The 15,601-nt window shown below is 38.6% G+C and overlaps 1 protein-coding gene across 3 annotated transcripts in view; it reads right to left on the bottom strand.

The window, feature by feature from the left end:
* Positions 1–351: 351 nt before the first annotated feature.
* Positions 352–15,601, bottom strand: part of GOLPH3L (golgi phosphoprotein 3 like) — a 42,271-nt gene continuing 27,021 nt past the window's right edge. For all 3 annotated transcript variants that reach the window (XM_081226296.1, XM_081226295.1, XM_081226294.1), the window contains one exon: positions 352–1,029. In XM_081226296.1, the coding sequence (XP_081082422.1) occupies positions 602–1,029 (428 nt within the window). In that variant the 3' untranslated portion in view covers positions 352–601. The remainder of the gene's footprint in view (positions 1,030–15,601) is intronic.

Raw genomic sequence — 15,601 nt, 5'->3', positions numbered from 1 at the left:
GTAATCACATTTGGAATATTCTCATTAGGTTAGAAAAGGAAAAATGAGAAAACCACTAGCGGGACATGCATTTATATCCCAGAGACCATATGCTCCAAAAATTAGTTTTGTTTCCATTGCCCCTTATTCAAAGAGATGGTTACTTCAACAAGCTACATTACTTAGCAGAGCCTGAGAGACAGACTGAAAACATATATTTAAAATGGAAAATAAAAATTTAAAAATATGATAAATGGTTTGCTCTACATCTCATTCACATTCTGTGGCTAGAGAAATCCAAATCTCACTTAGATATTCCTGCTAATGCAAAAGCACACTAGATGGAAATAAACCAAGAAATGAGAGAAAATGTTTATTTATTGGGTGGCTGTTGGTTCACCCAGTTTATTCACCTCTGGAGTGGAAGTATAGGGAAATATAAAGTCTGCTTATAATAGTCAAGGTCTATACAGGAGCCTTGAAGTTGCTCTCCCCAAATAACGAGATTGATTCAAGAGAAGGAAAAAACATGATGGAAAACATCTCATCACACAAAGCTTGCTGATGGTGTCTCTGACAGTCACTGGCCAGCAAGGGAAAAGGAGAAACCCACCTGCTGGCTTTAGGATTTATTGAAGGCTGCCAGCACAGCCCAGATCATCTCTGTGGCACTGTGCTTTGTCCCCTCTACCTCAGGGTCCAGTTCTACTAGGTCCTTGGCCCGATTCATTGCCACATCATACTTGTCATCTGTCAAAGAGGAGAAGACATTCTCTAGCACATCAGAGGAGTGGGCTAGCACCAGTAGTGCTAGTGTTCGCTTGTCCATACGCTGAGGGTCATTTACCCACCGCTCTAGGACACTGTCTTGAAGCTTTTTCACTAGTCGCTGCTTCTCTGTTGTATTGGTCACTGGGTGAGTAGTCATGTCAAATAGGAGGAAATTCTGCTTCTCAGTGGTTAGAATACCCTTCTCTACTAGGTTCTTTGCAATTCTCTCTCTTACATTTCTCAGCTGGTATTGTAATTTGAAAGGGTTCCAGGTCTCACCTATGGGAAAAATAAATAGAAGGCTTGAACAACATTATAAACCAACTAGACCTAAGAAGACATCTATAGAATATTCTACCCTATAACAGTAGAATGTACATTCTTCTCAAGTGCACATGAAACATTCTCCGGGATAGACCATATGCTAGGCCATAAAACAAGCCTTAATAAATTTAAAAGGACTGAAAACATACAAAGTATGCTATCCAATCACAATGGAATTAAACTAGAAATTAATAACAGAAGGAAATTTGGGAAATTAAAAAATATGTGGAAATTAAACAACACAATCTGAAATAACCAATGAGTCAAAGAAGAAATCACAAGGAAAATTTAAAAAATACTTTTGAGTTGAATGAAAGAAACCCCACAATATACCAAAACTTATGGGATGCAGCTTAAAGCAGTACAAAGAGGGAAATTTATGATCCAAATGCTATATTAGAAAAGGAGATGTCAAATCAATAACCTAACATTCTATCTTAAAAAACTAGAAAAAGAAGATCATACTAAACCCAAAACAAGCAGGAGAAAGGAAATAATAAAGATTAGAGAGGAAACAGAGAAAACCAATAAAATCAAAACTTGGCTCAATGAAAAGATAAAAAAAAGGACAAACCTAGAGTGACCAAGGAAAAAAGAGAGAAGACTCAAAATTACTAAAATTAGGAATGAAAGAGGAGACATCACTACCGACCTTATAAAAATAAAAAGGATTATAAGGAAATACTATGAAAAACAGGATGCCAACAAATTAGACAACCTAGAAGAATGGACAAATTCTTTGAAATACACGAATTACCTAAACCAACTCAACAAGAGAGAATTTGAATATATATATATAACAAGTAAATAGACTGAATAGTAACTTTAAAACTTCCCACAAAGAAAAGTGTGGTCAAGATGGCTTTACTGGTAATTCTACCAAACATTAATGAAGAATTAATGACAATCCTTCACAAATGCTTAAAAAAAAAGAAGAGGGGGCTCCCCTGGTGGCGCAGTGGTGGGGGTCCGCCTGCCGATGCAGGGGACGCAGGTTCGTGCCCCAGTCTGGGAGGATCCCACATGCCGCAGAGCGGCTGGGCCCGTGAGCCATGGCGGCTGAGCCTGCGCGTCCAGAGCCTGTGCTCCGCAACGGGAGAGGCCACAACAGTGAGAGGCCCGCGTACCGTGAAAAAAAAAAAAAGAAGAGGAAGAGGAGAGAACACTGCCTTAATCTACACAGTAAGTATTACTCTGATAGTAAAAGGAGACAAAGACTTCACAAGAAAACTATACACCAATATCCCTTATGAATATAGGTACAAAAATGCTCAACAAAATACTAGCAAACAAATCTAGCAACATATAATAAACACTATGTATGGAATTTCCTGGTGGCCCAGTGGTTAGGACTCTATGCTTTCACTGCCAAGGGTGTGGGTTCAATCCCTGGTCAGGGAACTAAGATCCTGAAAGCTGTGTGGCAAGGCTGAAGGAAAAAACAAACAAAAAACAAAAAAATGGGACTTCCCTGGTGGCACAGTGGTTAAGAATCCGCCTGCCAATGCAGGGGACACAGGTTCGCGCCCTGGTCTGGGAAGATCCCACATGCTGTGGAGCAACTAAGCCCGTGTGCCACAACTACTGAGCCCGCGTGCCACAACTACTGAAGCCTGCGCACCTAGAGCCTATGCTCCGCAACAAGAGAACCCCCCGCAATGAGAAGTCCGCGCACTGCAACGAAGAGAAGCCCGTGCACTGCAACGTAGAGCAGCCCCTGCTCACCACAGCCAAAGAAAGCCCACGTGCAGCAACGAAGACCCAATGCAGCCAAAAATAAAGAAAGAAAGAAAAGAAAAGAAAAAAAAACTCTCCTAAACTATGTAATATGATCGGGGGGACTTAAACCAGAAATGCAAGGTTGCTTTAAAATATAAAAATCAAGTAATATGTCATGTCAATAGAATAAAAAGCAAAAATGAAGTGATCATCTCAATAGACACACAAAAAAGCATTTGATAAAATCCAACACCCTTACATGATAAAAACACTCCACAAGCTAGGAATAGACAGAAACTTTCTCAACTTGATAGAGGGAATTTGTGAAAAACGTACAGCTAGCATAATACTTAATGGGGAAAGACTGAATGTTGTCCTTCTAAGATCAGGGATAAGACAAGGAAGTCATTCTCATCACTCCTAGTACGGATGGTTCTAGCCAGGGTAATTAGGTAAGACAAAGAAATAAAAGGCATCCAGATTAGACAGGAACAAGTTAAACTATTTTTATTTTCATATGACATGATCTTGTGTACAGAAAAATCTAAGAAATCTGCTTTAAAAGTATTATAGCTAATAAGTACAGCAAGGTTTCAGGATACAAGATTGATACTCAAAAATGAACTTAATTTCTATATATTAGCAATGAACAACCTGAAAAATAAATTAAGAAAACAACTACATTTACAAGAGCATCAAAAAGAATATACTTAGGAATAAATTTAACAAAAGAAGTACAAGACATGTATACTGAAAATTACAAAATATTGTTGAAATTAAAGAAGATCTAAATAAATGAAAAGCTATCCCATGTTCATGTATTGGAACACTTAATATTATTAAGATATCACTATTCCCCAAATTGATTTACAGATTCAACACAATCGCTATCAAAATCCTAGCTTGCTTTATTGCAGAAATTGACAAGCTGATCCCAAAATTCATATGGAAATGCAAAGGACCCAGAATGGCCAAAATAACCCCGAAAAAGGACAAAGTTGGAAGACTCACACTTCCTGATTTCAAAATTACTACAAAGCTACAACAATCGAGAAGTGTGGTACTGGCATAATGACAGACATATAGATCAGTGGAAGAGTCCAGAAATAAACCCATACATCTATGGTCAAATGATTTCTGACAATGGTACCATGACAATTCATGGGGAAACAGTCTTTTTAACAATAGCGGTAGGACAACGCTATATATATCCTCATGCAAAAGAATGACATTAGAGCCCTACCTCACATCATATAAAACAATGAATCTCAAAAAGGATAATAGACACAAATGAAAGAGCTAAAGCTATATAACTCCTAGAAGAAAACATGGGAATAAATTTTTATGATGTTGGGTTAGGTAATGGTTTCTTAGATATTATAACAAAATTACAAGCAACAAAAGAAAAAAAAGATTAGTTGAAATGTATCAAAATCAAAAACTTTTATGCTTCAAAGGACACAATCAAGAAACTGAAAAGACAACCCACAAAATGGGAGAAAAATTTTGCAAATCATGTATCTGAACAGATTTGTATTTAGAACATATTTTAACAGTACAACTCAATAGTAAAAAGCAAATCCAATTTAAAAATGGGCAAAGGATCTGAATAGACAGTTCTCCAAAGAAGATATACAAATGGCCAATAAGCACATATAAACATGCTCAACATCATTAGTCATTAGGGGATTGCAAATAAAAATCACAATGTCGTACCACTATATACTCACTAGGATGGCTAAAATAAAATTACAAAGACAGAGAATAACAAGTATTGATGAGGATGTGGAGGAACTGAAACTCTCACACACTGGTGGTGGGAATGTAAAACAGTATAGCCACTTTGAAAAACAGTCCCTATTTCTGTCCTCAAGAAATTTACAATCTAGAATGAGGTGAAAGTGGGGACACAAAAATAATATTTGAAGTGGGCCCTAAAGAAAAACTGGGTATAGTTGATAAGGGTCTTTTAAATTAATTAATTAATTAATTAATTAATGGCTGAGTTGGGTCTTTTTTTTTTTTTTCCCTGCGGTACGTGGGCCTCTCACTGCTGTGGCCTCTTCCGTTGTGGAGCACAGGCTCCAGATGCTCAGGCTCAGCGGCCATGGCTCACAGGCCCAGCCGCTCCGCGGCACATGGGATCCTCCCGGACCGGGGCACGAACCCGTGTCCCCTGCATTGGCAGGCAGACTCTCAACCACTGCGCCACCAGGGAAGCCCTGAGTTGGGTCTTTGTTGCTGTGCACAGGCTTCCTCTAGTTGCGGTAAGAGGGGGCTACTCTTTGTTGCGGTGCACAGGCTTCTCATTGCAGTGGCTTCTCTTGCTGTGGAGCACGGGCTCTAGGCGTGCGGGCTTAAGTAGTTGCAGCACGTGGGCTCAGTAGTTGTGGCTGGCAGGCTCTAGAGCTCAGGCTCAGTACTTGTGGCTCATGGGCTTAGTTTCTCCGTGGCATGTGGGATCTTCCCAGACCAGGGCTCAAACCCGTGTCCCCTGCATTGGGAGGTGGATTCTTAACCATGGCGCCACCAGGGAAGCCCGATAAGGGTCTTTAAAATGTTAATCACTGAGATATTACATCTGGGACAATGGCAGAGTAACAAACACCAGAAACTCATCTCTCCACCTAGACAATAATTATACTAGTAGAATCTATCCAAAACAACTATTTTTGGAACTCTGGAGTTTCTGTGAACACTTGTAGGTTCCAGGGAAAGGCTAGGCTGGCAAATTGTGGTTAATATCAGTCAATTTCAGCCTTCAGTGCAGTAGTGACTACTCAGCCCCCAGCCCTATGATAGGCAGCCGTGGGGAGAGCAATCTGTTGTTTTGGTGTAGCTTGCTTGAGTCAGGGTGGGCAATAAGGATGTTGTCTCTGAAATATCAGGAACAGTGTTCTGATTATGGACTGCAGCTTCTGATGGCTGACATGCAGCTAAAGGCTGCCATTGTCCCAATTCCCACCAGCTGAAGCAGCTTCCAGGGGACTTAAAAAAGCAGCTTTTTTTTTTTTTTTTTACATTCAAAAACAACTACATGTACACGGTATTTTAGAAAGCCACTGTGCTTGCTTAAGAAAAGGTGTAACCTCAGGAAAAAACAAAAACAGCAAAGCCTGGGGGATGGGGAAAATCTGATTTCCAGAGTTACCACATTATAAGATTAAATGTCCAGTTTTCAACAACAACAACAAAAATCACAAGGCATATAGAGAAAGAGAAAGGAAAAAAAGAAAAAGGAAAAAAAGAAAATGACATAATTTGCACTTGAGGAAGTCCGGGTGTCAAGTTTACTAGACAAAGACTTGAAAACAACTGTCTTAGAGTTGTTCCTTTATGATGCTTCCTTTAGCAAATAGCTAAAAGAAGACATGGGCAAAGACAGGAAAATGATGTATGAACAAAATTAGAATACCAGTAAAGAGACAGAAATTATAAAAAGGAACCAAAAAGAAAGTCTGGAGATTAAATACAATAACTAAAATGAAGAATACACTATATGGGTTCAAAAACAGATTTAAGCAGGCAGAAGAAAGATTAGCAAATTTGAAGATAGGACAACTGAAGTAATAAAGTCTGGGGAACAACAGTAAAAAAAGTGAATGGAGCCCTAAGGGACCTCTGAGACACCACCAAATGGACAAACATTTTCATTGTAGGAATCCCAGAGGAGAAGAGAGAGAAAAAAGGGCAGAAAAAATATTTGAAAAAATAATGGCTGAAAGCTTTCCAAATTTCATGAACGACACGAATCTACGAACTAAGAAGCTTAATGAGCTCAATGTTGACTAAAACATCTGAGACATATCATAATCAAACTATTGAAAGCCAAAGATAAATAATCTTTTTCTTAACCATTTTTTAAATTGAAGTATAGTTAATTTACAATGTTGTGTTAGTTTCAGGTACAGAGCACAGTGATTCAGTTACATGTATATACCTATATTCTTTTTTCAGATTCTTTTCCATTATAGGTTATTATAAGATTTTTTTCCATTATAGGTTATTATGATATATTGAATATAGTTCCCTGTGCTATACAGTAGGTCTTGTTGTTTATCTATTTTATATATAATGGTGTGTATATGTTAATCCCAAACTCCTAATTTATCTCCCCCACACCCTGCCTCTGCTATCCACTTTGGTAACCATAAGTTTGTTTTCTATGTCTGAGTCTATTTCTGTTTTATAAATAGTTCATTTGTATATATTTTTTAGATTCTACATATAAGTGATATCATATGATATTTGCCTTTCTCTATCTGAGTTACTTCACTTAATATGATAATCTCTAGGTCCATCCATGTTGATGCAGATAGCATTATTTCATTCTTTTTTATGGCTGAGTAATGTTCCATTATGTATATATACCACATCTTCTTTATCCATTCATCAGCTGTTGATGGACATTTAGGTTGCTTCCATGTCTTTGCTATTGTAAATAGTGCTGCTATGAACACTGGGGTGCATGTATGTTTTTGAATTAGAGTTTTCTCAGATATATGCCCAGGAATGTGATTGATGGATTATTTGGTAACTCTATTTTTAGTTTTTAAGGAAACGCCATACTGTTCTCCATAGTGGCTGCACCAATTTGCAATCCTACCAACAGTGTAGGAGGGTTCCTTTTTCTCCACACCCTAGCCAGCAGTATATGTAGTTTACAAAGATAAAGAATCTTGAAAGCAGGAAGAGAGAAGTGAGTTGTCACACGCAAGGTGTCTTCAATAAGATTATCACCAGACTTCTCATCAGAAACTTTGGAGGCTAGAAGACAGCGGGCTGATATATTCAAAGAGCTGAAAGAAAAAAAATCTGTCACCTGAGAATCCTATATCCAGAAAAAGTGTCCTTCAAAAGTGAAATTAAGACTTTCCCAGATAAACAAAAACTGAGGAAGTTTGTTACCACTAGACTTGCCCTGCAAGAAATGCTAAAAAGGAGTGCTGCAGTTGAAATGAAGGGAAGCTAGAAGTAACTTGAAGCAGTATGAAGAAATAAAGATATCCAATAAAGGCTAAATACATGGACAACCATAAAAGCTAGTTTTATTTCGTAACTCCATTTTTTATTTTCTATATACTTTAAAAAACAAATGCATTAAAAAACAATTATTAATCTATATTATTGGTCACACAATTTATAAAGGTATAATCTGTGACATCAGACCAGACAGAGTGAAATGAAGCTATATAGGAACAGTTTTTGTGTTATTGAAGTTAAGTTGGTATAAATTCAAATTAGGTTGTCATTAACTTTAGGATGTTAAATGTAATCCCCATGGTACAATAAAGAAAATGTCTATAGAATATACACAAAAGAAAATGAGAGGGGAATCAAAATGTTTCACTACAAAAAATCAACCAAACATAAAGCAAGACAGTAATGCGGGAAGTACAGACAAAAATCTATAGACTATATAGTATTAGAAAACAAATAGCCAGGGCTTCCCTGGTGACGCAGTGGTTAAGAATCAGCCGGTCAATGCAGGGGACACGGGTTCAAGCCCTGGTTCGGGAAGATCCCACATGCCGTGGAGCAACTAAGCCCAGGTGCCACAACTACTGAGCCTGCACTCTAGAGCCTGCAAGCCACAACTACTGAGCCCGTGTGCCACAACTACTGAAGCCCGTGGGCCTAGAGCCCGTGCTCCACAAGAGAAGCCACTGCAATGAGAAGCTCGCGTGCCACAACGAAGAGTAGCCCCCGCTTGCCACAACTAAAGAAAGCCTGTGTGCAGCAATGAAGACCAAATGCAGCCAAAAATAAAATAAATAAATAAATAAATTAATTAAAAAATTTTTTTAATTAAAAAAAAGAAAACAAATAGCAAAATGGCAGAATTGACTGTCTCCTTATCAGTAATTACTTTAAATGTAAATGGATTAAACTATTTAATAATAAGAAAAAAATTGGCAGAATGGGTTAAAAAACATAATCCAATTATATGCTGTCTATGAGAGATTCACTTTAGATCAAAGGACACAGATAGGCTGAAAGTGAATGGATGGAAAAAGATATTCCACTCAAATAGTAACCAAAAGACAGCAGGGTGGCTATACTAATTTTGGACAAAATAGATTTAAAATCATATAAGGTAAGAGACCGAGAAAGACATTATATATTAATAAAAGTTTCAGTACAACAAGAAGATATAACAACTATAAATATTTACACTCCTAAGAACAGACTCAAAATATATGAAGCGGGCCTCCCTGGTGGCGCAGTGGTTGGGAGTCCGCCTGCCGATGCAGGGGATGCGGGTTCGTGCCCCGGTCCGGGAGGATCCCATATGCCGCGGAGCGGCTGGGCCCGTGAGCCATGGCCGCTGGGCCTGCGCGTCCGGAGCCTGTGCTCCGCAACGGGAGGGGCCACAGCAGTGAGAGGCCCGCATACCGCAAAAAAAAAAAAAATAAAAAAATAAAAAAAAAAAAAAAAAAAAAAAAAAAAATATATGAAGCAAAATGGGCAGAACAGTCAGAAGTAGACAGTTTTATAACACCCCACTTTCAATGAGGCTTAGATCAAGTAGACTGAAAATAATTTAAAAATAGAAGATTCAACAACATAATAAACTCACTAAGCCTAACAGACATATACAGAACACTCCACCTAACAGCAGAATACACATTCTTCTCAAGTGTACAAGGCACATTCTCCAGGACAGACCACTTGTCAGGCCATAAAATAAATCTCAATAGATTTCAAAAGATACATACAAAGTGTGTTCTCTGACCACAGTGGGATGAAATTAGAGATCAGTAAAAGAAGGAAAATGAAAATTTGCCTATATGTGTAAATTAAACAAGCTTAAACAACCAATGGGTCAAAGAAGAAATTACAAGGGAAATTAGAAAATACTTAGAAATGGAGGAAAACACAATGCACTAAAATGTATGGGATATAGTGAAAGCAGTGCTCAGAGGGAAACTTATAGCTGTAAATGCCTAAATTAAAAAAGTAAGTCTTGGGCTTCCCTGGTGGCGCAGTGGTTGAGAGTCCGCCTGCCGATGCAGGGGACACGGGTTCGTGCCCTGGGCCGGGAGGATCCCACATGCCGTGGAGCAGCTGGGCCCGTGAGCCATGGTGGCTGAGCCTGCGCGTCCAGAGCCTGTGCTCCGCAACGGGAGAGGCCACAACAGTGAGAGGCCCACGTACCGCAAAAAAAAAAAAAAAAAAGTAAGTCTCAAATCAATCACTTAACTTTACACTTTAATGGACTAGAAAAAGAAGAGCAAAGTAAACCCAAAGCTAACAGAAGGAACGAAATAAAGATTAGAGAAGAGATGAACAAAAAGAGAGATCAGAAAAACAACAAAGAAGACCAAAGAAACAAAGAGTTGGTTTTTTGAAAAGATCAACAAAATTCACAAACCTTTAGGTAGACTGCCAAAGAAAAAGAGAAAAGCTACAAACAACTAAAATGAGAAATTAAAGTGGGGACATTACAACTGACCTTGCAGAGATTAAAAAAAGGATTATAAGAGAATACTATGAATAATGGTAAGCCAACAAATTACATAACCTAGAAGAAATGGACAAATTCCCTGAAACACTCAAATTATCTAAACTGACTGATGAAGAAATAGAAAATTTCAACAGATTTATAGCAAGTAAAAAGATGAAATCAGGTCTTCCCTGGTGGCGCAGTGGTTGAGAGTCCGCCTGCCGATGCAGGGGACACGGGTTCGTGCCCTGGTCAGGGAGGATCCCACATGCCGCGGAGCGGCTGGGCCCGTGAGCCATGGCCGCTGAGCCTGCACGTCTGGAGCCTGTGCTCTGCAACAGGAGAGGCCACAACAGTAAGAGGCCCGTGTACCGAAAAAAAAAAAATGAAATCAGTAATCAAAAACCTCCCCAAAAAGAAAAGTCCTGGACCAGACGGCTTCATCAGTGAATTCTACCTAACATTTAAACAAGAATTAACACAAATCCTTCTCAAAGTCTTCCAAAAAACTGAAGAGGGAACACCTCCTAATTCATTCTGTGAGGCAAGGATTATCCTGATACTAAAGCCAGATAAAGACATCACAAGAGGACTTCACTGGTGGTACAGTGGTTAAGAATCTGCCTGTCAATGCAGGGGACATGGGTTTGAGCCCTGGTCCGGGAAGATCCCATGTGCCACGGAGCAACTAAGCCCAGCTCGTGAGCCACAACTACTGAGTCCGTGTGCCACAACTACTGAAGCCTGTGCGCCTAGAGCCTGTGCTCCACAACGAGAAGCACCACAGTGAGAAGCCTGTGAATCGCAACGAAGAGTAGCCCCCACTCGACGTAACTAGAGAAAGCCCGCGCGCAGCAACAAAGACCCAATGCAGCCAAAAATAAATAATAAATTAATAAATTTTAAAAAATACATCACAAGAAAAGAAAGTTACAGACCAATAAGTCCTATGAATATAGATGCAAAATTCTTAATAAAATATTAGCAAATTGAATCCAACAGCATAAAATGATTATTCACCTTGATCAAGTAAAATTTATCCCAGGAATGTAACAGAAAATCAAATGGGCTGAGGATCTGAATAGACATATTTCTAAAGAAGACATACAAATGGCCAAAAGACACATGAAAATGTGCTCAACATCACTAATCAACAAGGAAATGCAAATCAAAACCATAGTGTAATATCACTCCACATTCGTTAAGATGGCTAATATTAAAAAGACCAAAAATAACAACTGTTGGTGAGGATATAGAGAAAAGGGAACCCTTGTGCACTGTTAGTGAAAATGTAAATTGGCCCAGTCACTACAGAAAACAGTATAGGACTTCCCTGGTGGTGCAGTGGTTGAGAATCCATCTGCCAATGCAGGGGACATGGTTTAATCCCTGGTCTGGGAAAATCCCACATGCCGCGGAGCACCTAAGTCCGTGTGCCGCAACTACTGAGCCTGTGCTTTACAGGCCGTGAGCCACAATTACTGAGCCCGCATGCCACAACCACTGAAGCCCGCGCACCTAGAGCCCGTGCTCCGCAACAAGAGAAGCCACTGCAATGAGAAGTCCACGCACTGCAACGAAAAGTAGCCCCCACTCACTGCAACTAGAGAAAGCCCACGTGCAGCAATGAAGACCCAATGTAGCCAAAAAAATAAATAAAATTAAAAAAATGTTTTAATTAAAAAAAAAAGAAAACAGTATAGAGGTTTCTCAAAAACTTAAAATTACAACTACCATATAATCTAGTAATTCTACTTCTGAGTAGAATTGAAAAGATATATGCAGCCCATGTTCACTGCAGCATTATTTGTAATAGCCAAGACATGGAAGCAACTTAAATACCAATTATGGATGAATGGATAAAGAAAATGTGGTATATGTATATACACACACCACACACATACATATATGCACACATATACATACAACAGAATATTATTCAACCATAAAAAACAGGAAACCTTGCCATTCATGACAACCTGGATGGACCTTGAGGGCATTATGCAAAGTGAAGTAAGTCAGACAGAGGGACTTCCCTGGTGGTACAGTGGTGAAGACTCTGTGCTCCCAACACAGGGGGCCTGGGTTCAATCCCTGCTCAGGGAACTAGATCCCACATGCATGCCACAACTAAGAGTTACATGCTGCAACTAAGGAGCCCTTGGGCTGCAACTAAGAAGCCTGCCTGCCACAATTAAGGAGCCTGCGAGCCGCAACTAAGGAGCCTGCGAGCTGCAACTAAGGAGCCTGCCTGCTGCAACAAAGACCCGGCACAACCAAATAAATAAATAAATATTAAAAAAATATAAAATAAAATAAATAAGTGAGGCTGAATGCCCGCATAAATCTATATAAAAAAAAGTCAGACAGAGAAAGACAAATACTACTGTGATCTCACTTATATGTGGAATGTAAAACAAAAATAAAAAATTCCAAAATCATAGATACAGAGAACAGATTGGTAGTTGCTAGGGGCAGGAAGGGGGAGAATGCCAGAATGGGTGAAGGAGATCAAAAGATACAAAATTCTAGTTATAAAATAAATAAATCCTGGGGATGTAATGTACAGCATGGTGACTATAGCTAATAACACTGTATTATATATTTGAAAGTTCTAAGAAAACAGATCTTAAAAGTTCTCAGGACTTCCTTGGTGGTCCAGTGGTTAAGACTCCATGCTCCCAATGCAGGGGGCCCGGGTTCGATCCCTGGTCGGAGAACTAGATCCCACATGCCACAACTAAGAGCTCACATGCCACAACTAAAGATCCTACTTGCCACAACTAAAAGGTCCCATATGCTGCAACGAAGATCTTGCATGCAGCAATGAAGATCCCGTGTACTGCAACTAAGACCCGGTGCAGCCAAATAAATAAATAAATAAACATTAAAAAAAAAAGTTCTCATACAAGAAAAAAAAACTAACTATGTGTGATGATGGATACTAACTAGACTTATTGTGGTGATCATTTCATAATATGTACAAATATTGAATCAATATGATGTACACCTGAAATTAATATAATGCTTATGCCAATTATATCTCAATAAAAAGTCAAACAATGTAATACATCATTTAATAGAATGAAAAAAAACCTCACATGATCATCTCACTTGACTCAGAAAAGCAACTTGAGAAAAACAAACACCATTTCATGAGAAAAACTTATAGGAAACTAGGAGTAAAAGAAAAATTCCTCAACATGATAAAGAGTATTTATGAAAACCTCAAAGCTAATAACATATTCAATGGTAAAAGGCTGAAAGATCCCCCAAAGGTCAAGGAACAAGAAAGACAAGGATGCCTGCTTTCACCACTGCTATTCAACAATTTACTGGAAGTTCTGGCCAGAGCTAGTAGACAAGAAAGAAAAAACTAAAGGCATCTAAATTGTAAAGGAAAAACTAAAACTATCTCTGTTTGCAGATGACATGATCCTATACATAGAAAATCCCCCAAAGTACACAAAAAGCTACTAGAGCTAATAAACTCAGCTAAGTTGCAGGGTACAAGATGAACACACAAAAAACCAGTTGTTGGGCTTCCCTGGTGGCGCAGTGGTTGAGAGTCCACCTGCCGATGCAGGGGACACGGGTTCGTGCCCCGGTCTGGGAGGATCCCACATGCCACGGAGCGGCTGGGCCCGTGAGCCACGGCCACTGAGCTTGCGCGTCTGGAGCCTGTGCCCCACAACGGGAGATGCCACAACAGTGAGAGGCCCGCGTAATGCAAAACAAACAAACAAACAAAAAACTTACTACGAAGCTACAGTAAGTAAAACAGTATGGTACTGGCATAAGGACAAACATACAGATTAATGCAATAGAATAGAGAGCCCAGAAATAAACCCTCACAGATATGGTCAACTGATTTTTCAACAAGGCTGCCAACACCATTCAAGAGGGAAAGAATAGTGTTTTTAACAAATGGTTCTGAGAAACTGCATATCCACATGCAAAAGAATGAAGCTGAACCTTTACCTTACATCATATACAAAAATTAAGTAAAAATGGATCAAAGAACCAAATTTAAGAACTAAAACTATAAAACTCTTAGAAGAAAGCACTGGGGAAAATCTTTATGACATTAGATTTGGCAAAGATTTCATGGATATGACACCAAAAGTACAGGCAACAAGTAGATAAGTTGGACTTCATCAAAATTAAGAAGTTTTGTACATCAAGAGTTATTATCAGTAAAGTGAAGAGATAACTTACAGAATGAGAGAAGATATTTGCAAATTATATATCTGATAAGGGATTACTATCTAGAATATAGAAAGAGCTTCTAAAACTCAACAACAACAACAGAAGCCAATTCAAAAATGGGCAAAGGACTTGAATAGACATTTCTCCAAAGAAGATATATAAATGGTCCATGAAAAGATGCTCAACATCATTAATCATTAGGGAAATGCAAATCAAAACCACAGTGAGATACCAATTCACACCTACTAGGATGGCTATAATTAAAAACAAAACAAAACAAAAATTAGAATATAAAAAGTGTTGATGAGGATGTGGAGAAATTGCAACCTTCACACTTGGCTGGTAAGAATGTAAAAGAGTGCAGCCTCTGTAGAAAACAGTTTGGTGGTTTCTCAAAACATTGAACTATCACATACCCAGTAATTCTACTCCAAGATATACATCCAAAAGAATGGAAAGCAGTGACTTGAACAGATATATGTACAAAAATGTTCACAGCAGCATTATCCACAATAGCCAAAAGATGGAAACACCCAAGTGTCCATCAACAGATGAAATGAACAAAATGTGGTATACACATACAGTAGAATATTATTCAACCATAAAAAGGAATGAGATTTTGATGTATGCTACAAAATGAATGGACCTTGAAAACATGCTTAGTGAAATAAGCCAGACATAGAAGGAGAAATATTATATGATTCCACTTATATGAGTTACTTAGTACAGGCAAATTCATAGAGACAGAAAGTAGGTGGAATGAGGGGAGGGAGGAAGGGGGGTGTTTGCGATGATGTGAAAGCTTTGAGTGTAGAGAGAAGTGATGGTTATATAATACTGTGCCTGTATTTAATGTCCCTGAATTGTACACTTATGATTAAGATAATAAATATGTACATTTACCACAATAAAAAGTTAACTATATACCCCCCAAAGTTAAAACATGTCCACACAAAAACTTGTCTATGAATGTTCATAGCAGCACTATTCATAATAGCCAAAAAGTGGAAATAACTCAAATGTCCATCAACTGATGAATAAGTAATTAAAGTTGTATAAGCATATAATGAAATATTATTTGGCAATAAAAAGGAGTCAAATTAAAACTGGGGAAATTCTTGGGACTTCCCTGGTGGTCTGGTGGTTAAGACT

This window comes from Mesoplodon bidens, assembly GCF_964165515.1.
Source record: "Mesoplodon bidens genome assembly, chromosome: 2".
NCBI lineage: Eukaryota > Metazoa > Chordata > Mammalia > Artiodactyla > Ziphiidae > Mesoplodon > Mesoplodon bidens.
The sequence above is the reverse complement of the archived record's forward strand: the minus strand, read 5'-3'. Positions and strand labels throughout refer to the sequence as shown.